Here is a 16,556-nt window from a genome sequence, read left to right as displayed (position 1 = left end):
GGAATGCAGGGGAGGGGCGGCCATGGGGGGGCGCTGCCCTGCGGGTCCCCCCCTCCCCGTCTCGCGTGGCTCCTCGGGAAGCCTCGCCCCTTTCTTTCTTCCTCCTCTTTTTTTTTTTTTTTTTTTTTTTTTTTTAACCATTTTCCCCTCTTCCGGGCCGGGCTGTGGCTGCGAGCGGGGCGGGGCGAGCCCTCCGCCCTCCCGCCCCATCCCGCGCTCCATCCCGCATCCCGGCGCCGCCGCCTCGCCTCCCAGCATGGTCATCAAGGTCTACATCGCCTCCTCCTCCGGCTCCACGGCGGTAAGAGCCGCCGGGCAAAGTTGTGCGGGGCCGGGAGAGGGTTCCCTTCCCCCGGGGGCGGCGGGGGGAGCGGCCCGGGGGGAGCCACGCGCTAAATGCCACTAAATGCCACTAAATTCCGTGCCAGGGAGGTGGCAGGGAGGGTTGGGTTGGACATTAGGAAGAGGTTCTTTCCCCCAGAGGGTGTTGGAGCGCTGGAACAGCTCCCCAGGGGAGCAGTCGTGGCGCTAAGCCTAACAGTATTCAAGACGCGTTTGGACGAGGCGCTCAGAATGGTGTCAGTTTTTGTGTTGTCCTACGCAGAGATGGGATGCAGAGGTGGGATCCCTGGGGGTCCCTTCCAACCCGCTCCGCACCCACCGCCCAGCTGGGTTTGGTGGGACCCAGCGGGTCGTGGGCGTTCGCACCCCTTGTCCTGAGCTGCGAAGGCAAAACCAACACTGCTTGGGGTTTTTTGGTCATTATTCCTAAAGTTTATTTCTAAATGGTGTCACCCTTGGTGTCAATGTTAGGTTTAATGGGTTTATTCTTCACCAAAAATGTTTTCAGGCGCTGGAACCGGCTGCCCAGGGACGTGGTGGAGTCTCCATCCCTGGAGGGTTTTCAGATACAGGCAGAAGATGTGCTCAGGGATGGTTTAGTACTGGACGGGTACGGTTGGACTCGATGATCTCAAAGGTCTTTTCCGACCAAGCAGTTCTAGGATTCTGTGAAACAGTCAGTAGTGGCAGGCGTGTGTGGGTGCTGTCTGGGTGGCTGCATTTCGTGCCGTGTGGGAATACAGGGTTTTGCTTCGCGTGGCCCCAGCACGTTATAGAGCTTGGGCAGAAGATTGTATTTTCCTAGAGGAAAACAGTCAAACAAAAAACCTGGGGGGTTGTGCTCAGATGTGTCTCAGAGCGTTATGTCCGTAGGATCATCTGATTCCTGTTCGATCTGTGTGAGAGATGCTGTGAGGCTAAAATCCAGGGGATTTTGTCACCCTTAGTGTGGATGTGCTGGAGACTGAGAAAATGCCAGAGACTTAGAAAATGCCAGCTATTGCAATCAATGATTGGTGACTTTTACTGCAAATTGATGAAGAGACTGTGCTGCGGCTGTGCGATGAGCTTTCATGTCCCTGCTAGGCTGTGCAGTTCAGGCACAGGTTCCTAAACTTTCATTGGACAGTGATGTACAGAAGATAAAACCCCTCACTGAATTCTCCTGCTCCGGTCGAGTGCAGTCATTGGTCTCCGATCTTCAGCAGATAAAATGCCAGGTTGGTAAGCATTGTTGTTCATGGCTGTAACCCCTCGTTTAGCTCTGATGAGCCCTGTAGTGGCCGAGTGCAGATGGCACAGGAGTGTGGACCTTGGGTATCCCTGCCATTGCTTTTTTCCTGTGCCATTTTTGTTAATCTTGCCGTCGATGCTGACATCATTGTACTGATGCTCATGGTGAAAAGCAGATGGTTTTCTGATGCTGATCTGGAGAGTGTCTTGAAATCCTGAGTAGTTAATTTGTAAGGGGGTGTCTGAAGGGATTTCTGCAGGGTTTGTACGACACGATCATCTGGAAGGAAAGAAGTGATCATTAGCAAACTGAAAAAGTAATAATTTTTTCTAATACAGCTGTTAATAGGTTTCAAGTTGACTGAGTCGGTTTCTATAGATTTTTATCAGTGGCCTCATAATGGCAGTTATTGATTTCTGTCTGCGTGGTGATACTAAGCTCCAGGGGTGCAACCACTGATCTCAATCCTGACTATGTTTTCCTGGCTTAAAATTAGCTTTTTAATTATTAGCTTAGAGGTTTCTGTGATGTTGTCTCATCCTTTTGTGGATTGTAGACACTACAAGGCTTGATTCTGTCTTACTGCTGCCTTTTAGGCTCCTTTTGTGCATCCTTGACTGTGGAATTCGAATGTAGCATTGGCGTAGGCTGGGGTTTTTTTTGTGGAATTAGAGCTTAACATGTACATAATTGCCAGTTTTATGACACATATCTCCACACACGCACATTTGTGCCTGTGTCTAAAGCTAGCACAGCTCAAGTCATGTTGTGGTAATGAGCAGGACTTGTGCGTTCTCAGTTTACTGAGTACACCAAGGATGTTTCTGTTGGCAGGGATCAGCTGAGTACCTCAGCGAGTGGCTGTTTTCTTTCCAGTATAAGAATTTTAATCAATATTTCAACCTAAAATAAGACATAGAGGCATCTGTTTGAGGGAAGGTGTGCTTGACGGGAATGAGTTATTTTCATAGGGCTTAACCTGTCGGTGAGACACGCTTGGAGGACTAGAGGAGCCTTTCTTTGTGCTGAATTTGAAATAACCCACTCAAGGAATGGAAAATCCACATCAGAGGAGGTTGCTACAGAGAGATGGAACAGAGTCAAAGCTTTTTCCAGCAGAGTAACTAAACTGGCTAACATCAGCCCTGTAAGGGCTCTCACTCTGGCTAAGTGATGCCTGCCACTCTGTTATTTTGGTTTTTACAAGGCTAATTTGCTTGACTAGAAGCAAAACAGAAATAAGTATAAAACCTCTTCCTTTCTAGAAAATAACTGCCCCGTCTCTGTAAGTTGGTGGAGCTTTTGTGAGACTCTGGAAAGCTTCGTCTCCCATTGAAGGGAAAAGGGGCTGAGATTGCTCCACACCTCACAGCCTGGGGCTGTAGGTCTTGGAGGGTGTCCAAATTTTGTGGTCTTTTATTGGCAAAGTCGTACTTTGTTACACGGTATAATTTGCCACATCATAGTATCTAAAGTGTTTCCCCAAGGCACTGTTTTCCATGAGGTTTATATTCAATAGTACATATCTGTGAGGAAATAATCAAGCTCACATCTAAGCAAAATAGTTTTACACGGGATTTCTGGTGAAATTCACGTAATTCCCGTGTCTGTGTGTCATTCAGTGTCTGGGCATGGGTGTTGCAGCGGGAAGTGTGACTGCTGAGTTGCTCACTGATGGGTTTTGCTACACTGGGAGTTGCACTTAGTATTATCTTTGGTGTGTTCCACGGGCTGCAGACTCCTGTGTTTGTACTTGAGGATTTGCTTTGTGCTCTGTATGGTAAAGGTGACTTTGGTTTGGGGTGGTTCGTTGCTATGGCTCTCCTAAGCAGAGATAACTGAATGCACTGGAAGTTTGTAGTTGAGGGCTAGGCCAAAATATGATGATTGCAGTCTTAGTGTGGCCTCCTATTTAAATTGCACCCTGGAAATGATTGTGTAGTAGCTACAGTACTGGTTCCTGCTGTATTTAGAAGTCCTGTATGGAAAGGTGCCTTTTCTCTTTAATCTTTCTCACTGTGAACATTGTATTGTTGAGTCGTGGACTGGGGCAAGGACACATGGGGGTGTTGTAATTATGAAGATGAGCTGTAGACACCAAAGGTGGGAATGTACATGCACAGCTTCTGTCCAGGAGTCTTTGTGTGCAGCACACATTTGAAGTAAACAGTGTTACTTGGTATGAGACAGTGTTGGAGGCTGCAAACCTAAAATGAGAGGAGCAAATGTCACATTCAGAAGCACGTAAGCGTTGACTCAAGCTGGGACTGTGCAGGCAGAGAGAGTGACTTTACTGTAGACTTCTATTCAGATCCTTCAGGAGGTGAAAGGAGGAGAGGCCAAAAAGTAATTAGCTTCTTTCCGCTTGAAGAAAAAGCATACAAGGAGAGAAGCAGCTAAATTGCACAAGTCCAGTCTGTGATTTCCTCTGTGAGTGTTTAGGTATTCGCTTGGTTTTGGGGTAAGAGATTGCCTGGCTTTCCTGCAGCACCAGAAGCACTTTGGGCGCCTTCCTGACGGCAGCTGGCTTACCAGCTTTATTGATCTCACATGGAAGGGAGCCAGCTGTTTAAATTCTTCTCGGTCTTAGGAGTGTGCATTTGTTGCCAACAACTGCATTGGCCTTCACTATGGACTTTGTCCGAGAGAATTGTGTTTGTTCATCCAACTTTCCCTTGCACACTCCAGGAGAGTGGGTGATACGCAGAGACTCTGGCTGTGGATGCAAAGTGCCCACACCAGAGAGGGTGGGTTGAGCTCTCCCATGTGGTGCCGCCAGTGCTGCGGGCTGTGGAAACTGCTGCATCTGGTGTCCAGACCGCTCCTCGGAGTCAGGAACGTCATGTTTGTGGTCTACGGCTCATGCTTCCATCTCTGAAACCTCTCCCCCCTCACTTGTTTTGATGACTACGTGAGTGGTTTGAAAAGTGTCTGTTTGTGGATAGTTTTAGAGAGGAAAGGAAATCTGAGTTCATTTTTTCATTTAGAAAGTTAATGATGTGGGGTTTTCATGTTTTTCTTGTATTGTTTTCTTTCTTGGGAAAGGATCTGGGTCTTCTCCCCACCTACCAGGAAATGAAGAGGAAAGTGGCCTGTGGTCTGTGGAGAACAAACGTTTGCTTGCAATTCCCCTGACTCTGTTCCCCTGCATAGCCCAGTAAGGCCCAGGAGTGCTTTCTGGTGCTGCTGGGGATGTGCAGCCAGGGGCAAGTGCCTTCTGGAGCATTACAGGCTGCACCTGGGGTAGGACAGCTTTGGATAAGAGTGACTGGAAATGAGCAGAGATGTGTGTAACCATCAGCTCTTGTCCCTCTCAGCAGCTCGGGGCTTTGGGAGTGAAGCCTTCTCATCCTTCTGAAGCAATCACAGTGAAGTAATACGCAGAGAGATGGAGGTTGTACCAAAACCATGATACTGTGCATTTAAATCCCTCTAGGGCCTTTTCCCTTTGCTTAACAGAACAAATGCAAATTTTGCCATGCTAAGGTAAAATGAGTGCAGTCTGCACGCTGTTCCTACGCTGTGTGGGCAGCTTTGAGGTTGCTGGATGTGTGTGGTCACATTTGTCATCCAGGGAGCCTTGAGCAGTAGCAGCAGTCACTCCGGAGCTGCTAATGAACTTCCCTCACTCCAAATGGCACTGCCTGTCAGTGCGGTTAATATGAGAAGAAAACAGTGATATGAATCCTTTAGAAATAGTCTGGTATTATATGAAACAAGTTTCAGTAAAACCACGTATTATGGGGAAAATAAGCTGCGCCTGTAGTTTTAAAAACAATCTCACAAGTGTAGCTACATTTTTGTGGTGCATGGCTCATATAGTTTATACCCTGTGGGTGAGAGCCGACTTGTGAGCAGGCTTGGTATTGATTTTTAAACCCCTCTCTTGTGTAAACATAAAACGCACAAAGTACTTTTTTGGATACCCAGTGTTAACCGAATTTAATCTGTCTCAATACAATGGTATGAGATGTTCTGAATTAGAGCTTTCAGGGTGGAAGACAAAATACCTAACATGAATCTAGTGAGGCTGATAGCTAGGATGCGTTCCATCTGCCTCTTGGATTGTGTTATTTTAAAGCCAGTATTCCAAACTCAAGATAAGTCAAATGTTTTTCTTAAAATATTACATTCAAATTTTTAATCAAGCCAGAGATTAAATTGACTGCAGTTGTCGCTATAGTTTTAATATATCAAAATTAAAAACATTCTACTGTGCTGTAATGAAAGCAGTTTTCTTACAGCCTTAGAAAGATGGGAAAGTACCCTCCACAGCTAAGGCTGGGAAAGGCTTCTCGCTGAGAATATCTGTAGATTGTCTGTGCAGGTAGGACAGTGTTTGTTTTGAGGTGGTGCAGCAGGATTGTGTCATTCTCCTGCACTGCTTGGGGAGAAAAGGCAGGCTGTGGGAAGATTTCTTCACAGAAAGGGTTCTGGGGCACTGGAACAGGCTGCCCAGGGCGGTGGTGGAGTTCCCATCTCTGGAGGGGTTTAAAAGACAGGTAGATGAAGTGCTTGGGGATGTGATTTAGCAGTGGACAGGTATGATTTGAGATGATGATCTCAAAGGTCTTTACAACCTAGTGAATCTATGATTCTAAAATATTCCCGTCTACAATAAGCAGAAGAGCTAAGGATGCAGCCCTCTCATAGCCAGAGACAGGTGAGCTCTGCCTTATGTAGCTGTTCCTTGGGCTCCCCAGCCCCTGAGCTGCTGCCCTGGAGCTGCTGGTCTTCGTTCCTGGCACTAATTGGTGATCTCAAAACCCAAACCAAATCCACGACTTAGATCAGTGTTACACTGTTCAAGAATGTCTCTACTCACACATGAGAATGCACTGGTAAGGACACTTGTTTAACCCCAGCCGTGTTCAGGGGAGATTAAATTTAAAGTACTTTTGTTGGTCAGGTATTTAATCAAACCTGAAAGAGTTTTAATTGTAATGCTTATCTCCTATTATTTGTCCCAGAAAAAAGCCTCTATCCAAGTCACATCCTTTCCAGGGCAACAGCACCTGTTAGGGCCCCTTGCCTGAAATTCAGAAGGTGGTAAAGCGTGAATGAGGTTTAAGGCTAGGAGGAGCTCTGAAGGCTTAGCATGGCCTGCAGGCTGACTCTGGATACAGCTGAAGTGGTCTTCACATCCTGGTCTACAACTTCTTCTGGGGTTTAGTTTCCCCTGTGAGAAGCGGATGAGGAGATTAGATTTCTTTAATTAGCTGTCTGAAGTTCAGTTTTATTTGGGCTCTTTTTCCTTAGCGGTTGCTGCCTTGCTTTAAATTCTAAAGGCGCTCAAGCATAAAATTTTAACTATTGGCTGTCGAGGGGCTTATTGTTTGAATTGCTGTGGTGTCAGAGTGAAGAAAGGAGTCAAAGGCAGCAGTGGTTTAAAACAGATCTCGGGGAAATGTGCAAGCTACAGGCTATCTTCCTGTGAGGGACAAATGGATGTTGTTCTTTGTTAGATTCTTTCCCAGCGGACACGCGGACAGAGACGGAGGGAGAGTAAGAATTGAAACAGGGTTGGGGGAGAAAGCTGTGCCTCCCAGCCGGGTTACCTGGGGCAGCCGCTGAGCCTATGAATGAGGACAGTCCCTTAATAGTGAATCCCAGGACTTCCAGAAGATTTTGAACAAACTTTGGCCAGGTTAAAAACATCTTTTTCATAAACAAACAAAGCTGTGGTGGCATAAGAGAGAAGGATTATGTTCCTTCTTCTTGGCTTAGATAATTCATCACACACATTTATGTAAATGAATGGTTGGACTCGATGATCCGGTGGGTCTCTTCCAACCTGGTTATTCTATGATGCTATGAAATGTTGTAATGATGGAGATACTGGAACGTATAGGCAGCTTTTGCAATATGTAGAAGCTTGGAGGAGATCTACAGAACTATATGCTGAGCAATCCGGAGGAAGAGTGAGGGGTCACAGTGGTTGATGGAATGAGGTTGCACAGTGTTGAGAGCAACTCTAGGTGGGAAAGTGGGAAGAAACAATTGTTGTCCTGTGCAAGAGTGAGCTTAAACTAACCAGTACTGTTTAGCAGAGAGAGCAATTGTATGAAAATATCATGTTAGTGGTCACAAACGCAAACAAGATGCTGGGAATTTTTAGGATGGGAGAGAGCAAAGGGAAAAAACCCCAGTACCACCATATCAATTTATGGTGAGTCTGTGTCTTTTATAGACAGGATTTGTTGTCTTTTAACAGCTTTTCTCACTTTTTTATATAATTTAGTAAGGCGAGATGATCACTGTAAGAGGAACAACCAAATAAGGTAGAATTCTGCAGATGAGAAGGAAAGAGCTGAAAAAGTATGAGAAGTGATAAAACGAAGTCAGGCGTGGGAGAACAAGCAGGAAGTGATCATTGATAGCTTTTCGTAACTCAACAACTGGAGGAGAGCAAGGGAGACTTAGCAGGTGGCAGGTTCAGGAGAGAAGGAGTTCTTTGTTTGACAACATGTAGTTTAACAGAGAAACTTGCTGCCAGAGAACGTCATGTATGGCAAAAATTGCATGGGCCCAGGAAGCAGTGAGACAAATTAAGGGGGAAAGTCTGTTAAGAGTTATTAAACATAATTACTGTACCTCTGACTGAAAACTGCAGATCATTAGTATCTGGAAAGGTATCATGTGGTGTAGCCCTCTTTGCCCAATCTGTTGGCGAGCTCTTCCCTGGGATCTGTGGCCTGCGGAGACAGGATATTGGGGTGGACAAGTGTTGGATCTAACCCAAGAAAGCTGTTCTTCTGTTCTTGGATGAATTTGGCTCCACTCCCAAAGTGTTTGATGGAAAAGCATATATGCATGTGTTTGGAATAGGCTGGTTTGTTTTTAATTTGGTCGCTATTACAAACTCTTGCAATTGTAGAAGCATTAGGAGGCCCTGGACATTTAGGTGTAACCAGGAATTTCCTCTGAACTGTAAGCAGGTTCTGTGTCTGGCTTAGATTCAGACTCCCAGCGTGCCTGAAGCCTTACCCCTCTCTGCTTTGCACACTCTGTGATGCTGTGAGAGGCTGTAGGTACGAAAGGAGCCTTTAATTATATTTGTCCCTCGTATCTTCAAAACCAGAGTGGGAGGAAGTAGATGTTAATAGTAATTCTCCTCTTGATTTCATTCTGAACAACTGCAGTTGAGTGCAGTAGCCAGAGACAAGTTGTTAATGCAGTGGCTGCTGGCAGGCTCACAGCTTTCTGTTGGGAGAGAAACACTGAAGTCTCTAGATTAGGATGTTGAGTGAGACTTTGCATAGGGACGACTTGGAGCCAGATCTCGTATTTTACATGTAATGAAATGTGCTGTGGGATCCAGATAGGGATTGGGGTGTTGGTAACTGGGGAAGTCAGCATGAAGCAAGCCCTGCCAGGTGATGCACAGCCTCTGCCCAAGGTGTGAGCTGGGCGTTGTGCTCGGGCGTGGCTGGGGAAGGGTTTACATTAAAGCTGGAACATCGCTGTTTTCCTGGGCTCTTGGACAGACAGGGAGATATGAATGGGAGCTTGTGGGAGTGAATGTGGCTGTTCTTTTTCACAATCTCAGCATTTCTTGTGTACAAAGCACCAGCGTTTGGTGATACAGACAGCAGGTGACTCTAAAACCAGCGGGATTTTGCAGCGTGGAAAGCAGATACTGACATACATAGTGTTTAGACCTAGGTAATAAGGTAGGTGTATCAAAAACGCCTACTGCCCTAGTCAGAGGTCAAAATAAACTGGCAAAGCCCAATGTAAATAGAAAGCAGGCAGCCTCTAGGGGAAATAGTAATAGTTTTCACAGAAACCCACATTTTTATGAGAGTGGTAGTTTCCAGGCATGTTTAAACAGCACATCTGTATTCACCTAATGGGATGAACCTTTGGCTGTGCTAATGTCGCTGGGAGTTTTGCCGTGGTCTACAGCAGGACAAGACTTGACTCCGTAGGAAATACTTAATACTGCTGATCCAGGATCATTCCTGTGCTCATGTACTCGGCCAGAGCGGCAGCTGCAGAGCAACTGGCAGAACGGGAGAGCAGCGGAGTAACTCAGTGAAGGAATTAAAAATGTATCTCAAAGCTTTCTCGGTGGACATGGAGAGAAATGAAGTTCAATAGAGACTGGCTTATGGATAAATGGTGTTGGACTTTTTTCCCCTAGGCAGGAAATACAAAATGTGTGAGTAGAAATAAAAATATAAAAAGGGACAGGTTTGCAAACTCACTTGTCAGTGACCTGATAATCCTGATTATGAACTGGAAATTCCTTTCCACCCTGTAATGCAGATAAGCAAGTCTCATGGTTTTGGTAGCAAAGTTCATGAAACCTTTGTACTTGAGCAGTCTTTTTCTAAATTTCTTATCCTTTCATCACCTTAAAATGTAGGAGGAGGGAGCCGTGAGAGCCTCCATTTCGCCTGCAGAGGACCGAGGTTTGAGTTGTGCGTGCTGTGAAAGAGATGAAAGTAGGTCCATACAACTATCTCAGGGAGTGTTCCTTCCAGGAATTTACACCTGTATAAACTGAGGAGCAGCTGGACAGACTGCTGTATCTTCCCTATAATGATTTGGGACCAAAATTAGCAGCTTGGAAGGCGTTAAGATAGCCATCACCTCACGCTGCCAGCCGTTGAGCTGCCACTGAACCACATCAGAGGAATGAAGCTATTTTGGCTGCTTGCCCAGCCCTGGAGGACTCCATCCTACAGCAAATAAACAGCTGGGGGACTTCATATTTAAAAAAAATGTAATGCAGCACGTATTTGTCGTAGTTTCTGGTTGTGGTATGCAGATACTGGCTTGCATGAAGGCAGAAGGAAGCTTGAGGCTTAAAGAAGAAAACCAAGAAGATACCATGGTGACAAAAGTGATCTAAAAAACTTAAGAAATAACAGTGGGAGTTTGCAAAGTGGCCTCCAGGTTGTGGCTGCCACCAAGGTGCAGGCAGCATCCGGAGTAGTGCCCGTGGTCCAGGGTGGAAGCTGGCACTTCCCTACGGGCTGCACCAGTGCAGTGGGTGGGAGTAGCTTCGTGATGGGAAGGACCTTGCTGTGCTGGAAAATGCTCCATTTTTAATTACTGCACAGAGTGACTGCAGGCTGGCTTCTTAGAAGTCCTCTTCAGTGCAAACCCCTTGGGCACTGGCCTTCCTGGCTGCTGCAAGCAGAAATTGGCCAACTCCTGTATTGCATCAGCTACCGAAATGTGGCCAATTCTTGTGAATTTCTGTTTTACCTCCCTCTCTGCTTAAAAACACAGTTTCTGAAGTTACAGTGTTTTGTCCAAGTGTGCACTAATATAAAGAGGGATGTGGGCCCCCAGGCCGGTACGCGCTGGCAATGTTACCCAGGGCAATGGATGCTTACAGAGCCGGTGCCGGTCCACGCTGCCCTTTGCTACATCCTCAGCTCCAGGACGCTTTGGTGTGGCTGTGCTGAGCTGCTCTTCCACCTTAGTACAGCCTGACTGTCTTTGGAAAGAGTGGTATTTGATCCATAGCTTTCCTCTGAATCCCCTCTTCCTTTGCATTGTGATATTTAAGTATTTTAGATCAGGATAAAAATGCTTGAAGAATTTATTTGTTTTAGTTTTAGAATAGCAGTCATCAAAAAGATACTTTTGCTAAATAATGTCTCTGTTCCACAAGTTCTTTGACGGTAAAGTAATGTGGAAGAGAAACACATGGATTTAGTGTGGGATCCCTGAGGTCATATTGTATTTCTTCTTAAAGTAGTTTTTTATTTAAAGTTAATAAATGCCTGGCAGTACAAAGGCAGTGAAACAACAATTAATGCCGTAAACTTTTAGTCTTGTCAGTTAATTCAGTCTTTCTGTGTGCTAAACCATACAGGAAATGAAACTTCTTTTTATTGCAAACCACAGGGGCCTCGTGCAACACTTGCCTGCGCATTTAACTCCTTTCCCAACCAGAGTTCAGCACTCACCAGACAAACAAAACAAAAAATGGTTTCCCCTCTGCTCTCTTTGCCATCAAGGGCTCCTCACGGCCAGCATAAACGCTCTGAAAAATGACAGTAGCATCCGTTTCGGTACATCCCCACACTGCAGCCCTCACCTCTCTCTGGTGGGTGTTGATGGAGGGATGTCTGCTCAGGCTGCTCCCTCTAAAGATCAGCCAAGTGCTGTGCAGAGTGTGGAGACCAGAGCTCCAGGGTGGAACAAGCCAGGGCCTGGGTTGTTTTGTTTTAGCTGACATAACACGACAACCACTTTTTCTAGAGAGTAGTCACTGCTGATATTGCACGGACTGGGACCTGTCCCAGAGCCCTTTGTGGAGATGAAAATAAAGAAGGAGTGGTTCATCTGGCTTTCAGAGGGAGACTGGCTGAAAAAATAGGCTCAGAACATGACAATGGTGGTGAGGTCCAGACTTGCAGGACTAAAGCCCTTTCTAAAGCTTCTAGGGCAAGTGATCAGGTTTTCAGTGGCACGCTCGGTGTCTTTTCCCCTGCTTTTCTCAGCCACATTGCGACCTTTTGAATATCAGGAATATGTCACATTCCAGAGGGTTTTCTGTGCTTAATGTGATACTGAGCCTGATGATCTTGTTGGAGATAAACACTATGTGTTACAGACAGTGTGTAAAGCCTGTTTATAAGGTTGGGCTGTGGTGTATTTGATACTGTTTGTAGAAACAGCCAGAAATGATCACTAACCCAAATAGCAAAGTAAGCAAGCAGTGATTTGAAAGGAATAATTATTCCTGCCAACTAACAGCTTAGGGAAGGAAGGTCTGAGAAGCAAAGGGTGCATTGGATATTGCTCAAGGAGTCTGCAGCAGGGGTAGCTTAGACTTAAGAACTGTACATAGAAAAGCTTCCGTTTCCTGAGACTGTTCTGTTCCTGAGATACACAAGTACAGCCGAGAGTCTAAGGCGAGATGCTGGGGCTGTGGAGACACTAGCAATGCACTGAACATTTGTGCCAGCAGAAAAGGGTGTTGCTGGAGGCTGCCCTCTGCCCTGGTCCTTTTCCAGTTGCCCACTGAGCATCCTTGGCCTAAAGGAGGGGGCGAGTGCCTTCAGTCCTGGCCTTCAGTCCTGGCTAACCTGGCTGGCACTGCCCAGGAGATGGGTCATGGAGTGGTGACAGAGCCCAGGGTGGCAGGGGAGTGGGTGGCTGTGGGGCTGCGCCTTGGTCCAGGGTGGTGGGATGCCCGGCATCTCCTCCCTGTGAGGAGGGATGGCTGGCACTAACCTCAACAGCTCTGCTGGTGTACGTTACAGGAGGTTTATTGGGGCTTGCAGGTCTTTGCTGTTCTGCCCACGTTATGCCAGACAACCAACTCTGTGAACGTCGGTGACGATGAATGAGGGAAAATTCAGAAGCTGTGACAACAGATTTGTTGGTAGATTTCTGCCTTCCTGCTAGCCCCAAACCTTGATCAGATAGGTGGAATTGTTGGAGGTGCTCTGGCTGATAGACTGAGCTCGTTCCAGACCCGAGGACAGTTTTTGTTGAGCAGGTACTGTGGCTTGCACATCCTTCTCCTGGGTAGGCTTGGAAGCCTGGTGCTGACTGCAGGATAACACGGTGTGTGTTTGGTTCCTTTGTCTGCCTTTCCTGCCGCTCTCAGGTTTGTGGTGTTGAGGAGCTATGTTAGGTTTATACTAGTTTCTGGGAGGAGTGAATCTGTTGGTTTTTATTTAGCCCTGCGCAGAGTTTGGATGCTGTGACTACACGCACGTTACACATCCCGGGAAATACAGCCTGCCAAGCTCCAAGGCTGCTGCAGAAAGCAACTGTGCGTAATAAATGAGGACTTCATATTCTGCTGCTGCTTATGCTTTGTTAACGGATAACCGAGATAATGGAGCCTGTATTCCCACAGTAGGAAGCTGCCTTTCTGTTGGTTTTGGACCAGATGAGCAGTTTTCAGGCTTATGAAAGTCAAATGCCACAAAATTGACTTAGAAAATTGCCGAGGGTCAGTTTATGTTGTATTGTAATGGTGGCGTTTTCCTTTTGATAGTGAGAATTCCGTGTGCTGCCATGGTTTGTGGAGTGTTGGTGCACGTGGTTGAACCTATGGCTTTGCACTGCGTCACTGTTTCTTTACATTCTCATCTAAAGCAAGATAAGGGGGAGGCTTTGGTCTGGAAGCATGATTTTGTGAGATATGTTTATCTTGGCTAACTTCAGCAGTCTGGTTGCAAAAGAAGCTATAAAAAAAATCCTGATTTGTGGATATTTGCAGTTGCAAATCCTTCGTTTTAGTGAATGCAGGAAAGGCCAGAGACAGGAGTGGCCTGAGGCCATGGTTTGATATACGCTTTCGGGTGATGTTGCTGCTGGGAGAGGCAGTGCTGCACCCCCTGGCTTGTTTCCTTCCCTGCCCCATTCCCTTCCTTGCTGTGGCACACGGTGAGCTGGGCTGAGCTCTCCAAACCAACGCTGCTGTGCCACTGGAAGGGTTTCTCTGGCTCAGACCTGCAGGTAGCTACGCCAAGGAAGATGCTGATGCAGGAAGGGGTGAAGGTTCAGAGACAAGCCTTTGGAGTTCAAGGAGACAATCTCATTCCATAACCCTGATTTATGCAGGTTGAATGTATATGGAACAAGGCAACAAGTCATGCTTTCCCGGCAGTCCTTCCTGGATCACCCTTCCCATGCCCGGCGCTGGAGCAGGTGAGGTCTGGGAGCAGCCTGGGCTGAGCCTCTGCACAAGGATGGGCAGGTTTTTAATGCTTGTTTCAGCTGCTCGAAGTGCAAAGTCCAACCATCCTTTATCAAACAAGGCTCCTGGTTGGGCTGTTAGCGGAAACCTCACAAGGCGTGGGGAAAACGGGGCCTGAAGCGCAGGGTGAGCACTGTTAAGGGGTCAGGTATCTCCCCTGATTTAAATCAAGTGCAGGTGCACGTCTGACACCTCTCCAGGTCTGAAACCCCTCAGCCTGTGTTCAGCAGTCAGCAATTTCGTTTGCATTCGGGCTGTTGGGTTGTCTACAAAATGCATCACGTAGGAAAGCATCACGTTCCTCTGTAGTAACAGCTCTGGTACTGACAGCCCCTTCTTGCGACTCCTTGGGTTTCAGCTCCTCCCTTGCCCAGCTGCTGGGGATCTTGTTTCACGTGTGCAGAAATGCAGACTGTAGAAAGGCTCACTGCCACCCCACGAGCAAACGTCTCTTTTAGATGATGAAAAGAGATTTTAAATGTTAAAATCTTGCATTAAAATCTCTGAAAATTGAAGTTTTGGTGGTGCGGGGATTGTTTGCTTTTGAAATCCAGACAAATAATCCCGTTGGGCATTGTTGTCACTTTGCACGTAACTTTTTTTAAAAAAAGAAGGGAAAACCCCAAACAGACCAAAACCTAATCTCTTGATGTACAGAAGGATCTATGTCTGGGGAGGTGACTGGTCCGCACAGGCATTCTACATCAGCCAGTGCAGCGATGGGCTTAGAGGCACTGGCATGCCAAGAGCACCACAGTTTAAAAATCCAGATACTACGTGGTAGCTGTTGGTATTGTGTGCACATCTTTGTCTGAGTCACATGGTGGAGTGAGACCTGTGCAGATGTGTGGCGCAGCCAAGGCTTTTTATTGGTGGCACTTTAGTCACTAGGATCAGTTGTTAGCCAGATGGAAACCTTTCTGCCACTTACCTACCTGCAGGCTGGAAAGCAGAATCACACAGGGTGCAGTAAATCCAAGTTGTCAAGGACTGTGAGGTGGACTGCCAGTGATAAGGAGTAGCACCACAAGCTCGTCCTTGACAAGCAGATATAAAAGGATGAATGGATTCATCCCCCGACTCCCCAGTGCTTGGATATTGTTCGTTAAGAGCAGAATTTGACTTGGGCTGTGGATAATATGCCGATCCTTAAGGTGACTTCTGAGAAAGTAAACTTAAAACACATTAAAAAGCAATCAAGCCTTCATTAGGCAGAGCTGCTACTGCTGCTTGCCAGAAGCTGAGAAGATATAAATAAGGAAATGTTACTTGTACTTGACTAATGGGTAAAAGAATCTGCTTTTGGCCACTGCTGGAGGAGAGTAGCTGAGCAGACCTTCGATGCAATGCAGCAGTTGGTTCTGACCTATTTATGGCCTTTCAGTATTTTTCTTCTCAGAATGTGGCTGAAACAGCTTTGGTAGGATTGGCTGTAGTGCGTGTCTAACACAAAGCTAGCGACACTCTCAAGTCCTGCTGCAACATTGAGCTGGAATCCTGTGGACACTGAAATTCAAGAGTCAGTGCCATTTGAGTTTGTGTATTTGTGACTGTTCATGCCAGGTAACACTAATAATGGTGAACTTTTTATAGATTTACTTCTGTCAGCTGCCCCTGCAATTATGCCCACGATGTGATTAAGAAGTTGCTTAATGTCCTCCAGCCTGAAAGCCAAAATCCCAGTGGGGGTTTTATTCACTTTGCAGTCTGTGTCAAGGAGTAAATAAGTGAGTGGGAGTTGGGTCCGTAAGTGCCTTGGGCTCTGTTGAGAATCCTGATCCTCAGAACTTTACACAGAGGTGATGTTAACTTCTGTATTGGGTTCCTCTGGTAGGAAAAAACTTGTTGAATGTGCTTAGATCTTTTGACTTGGGTTTTCTTGGTGTGGGACTTGACAGATTTTTAGGCCGTGGGTTATTGAATTAGTGCACTTACAGTGGCATTATAATCCATAAGAGATGCTTTTATTTTCATTCTCATGAATCAGCTTTTCTATTTACGTAACTTTCTACAGTTTCTGGAGCAGGTTGTGGTCTTGTTTTGGGAAGTACAGACTTTGTCCTTTGTTCTAGTTACGTTCTTGGCTTGTGCTGCAAAATCTGCTCTGCTGTGTGGTACCTTATGCCTGGATAATACCCAAGCAGACCTCATGCTTCCAGGCGTGATGCAGCCTCCAGGTTCCCTAGCCTGCATTTTCTTCCCCCAAACTTGCTCTAAGTGATGGTTTTGCATCCTTTCACCCCAAGACCTTTTCCTGCTTTTCAAAAGTGTCTTCCAAACCCACACCTGAGCAGTGGG

At 46.4% G+C, this 16,556-nt stretch overlaps 1 protein-coding gene across 1 annotated transcript in view; it reads left to right on the top strand.

Annotated features, from left to right (window-relative positions):
• The first annotated feature begins 192 nt into the window (after window positions 1-192).
• SH3BGRL (SH3 domain binding glutamate rich protein like) overlaps window positions 193-16,556 on the top strand; it is a 32,057-nt gene continuing 15,693 nt past the window's right edge. The window contains exon 1 of the mRNA XM_069867350.1: window positions 193-301. Within this exon, the coding sequence (XP_069723451.1) occupies window positions 257-301 (45 nt within the window). The 5' untranslated portion in view covers window positions 193-256. The remainder of the gene's footprint in view (window positions 302-16,556) is intronic.

This window comes from Phaenicophaeus curvirostris, chromosome 13 (assembly GCF_032191515.1).
Source record: "Phaenicophaeus curvirostris isolate KB17595 chromosome 13, BPBGC_Pcur_1.0, whole genome shotgun sequence".
In the NCBI taxonomy this organism is placed as follows: domain Eukaryota; kingdom Metazoa; phylum Chordata; class Aves; order Cuculiformes; family Cuculidae; genus Phaenicophaeus; species Phaenicophaeus curvirostris.
Note: the sequence above shows the minus strand (reverse complement) of the source record. Positions and strands in the feature narration are given on the sequence as shown.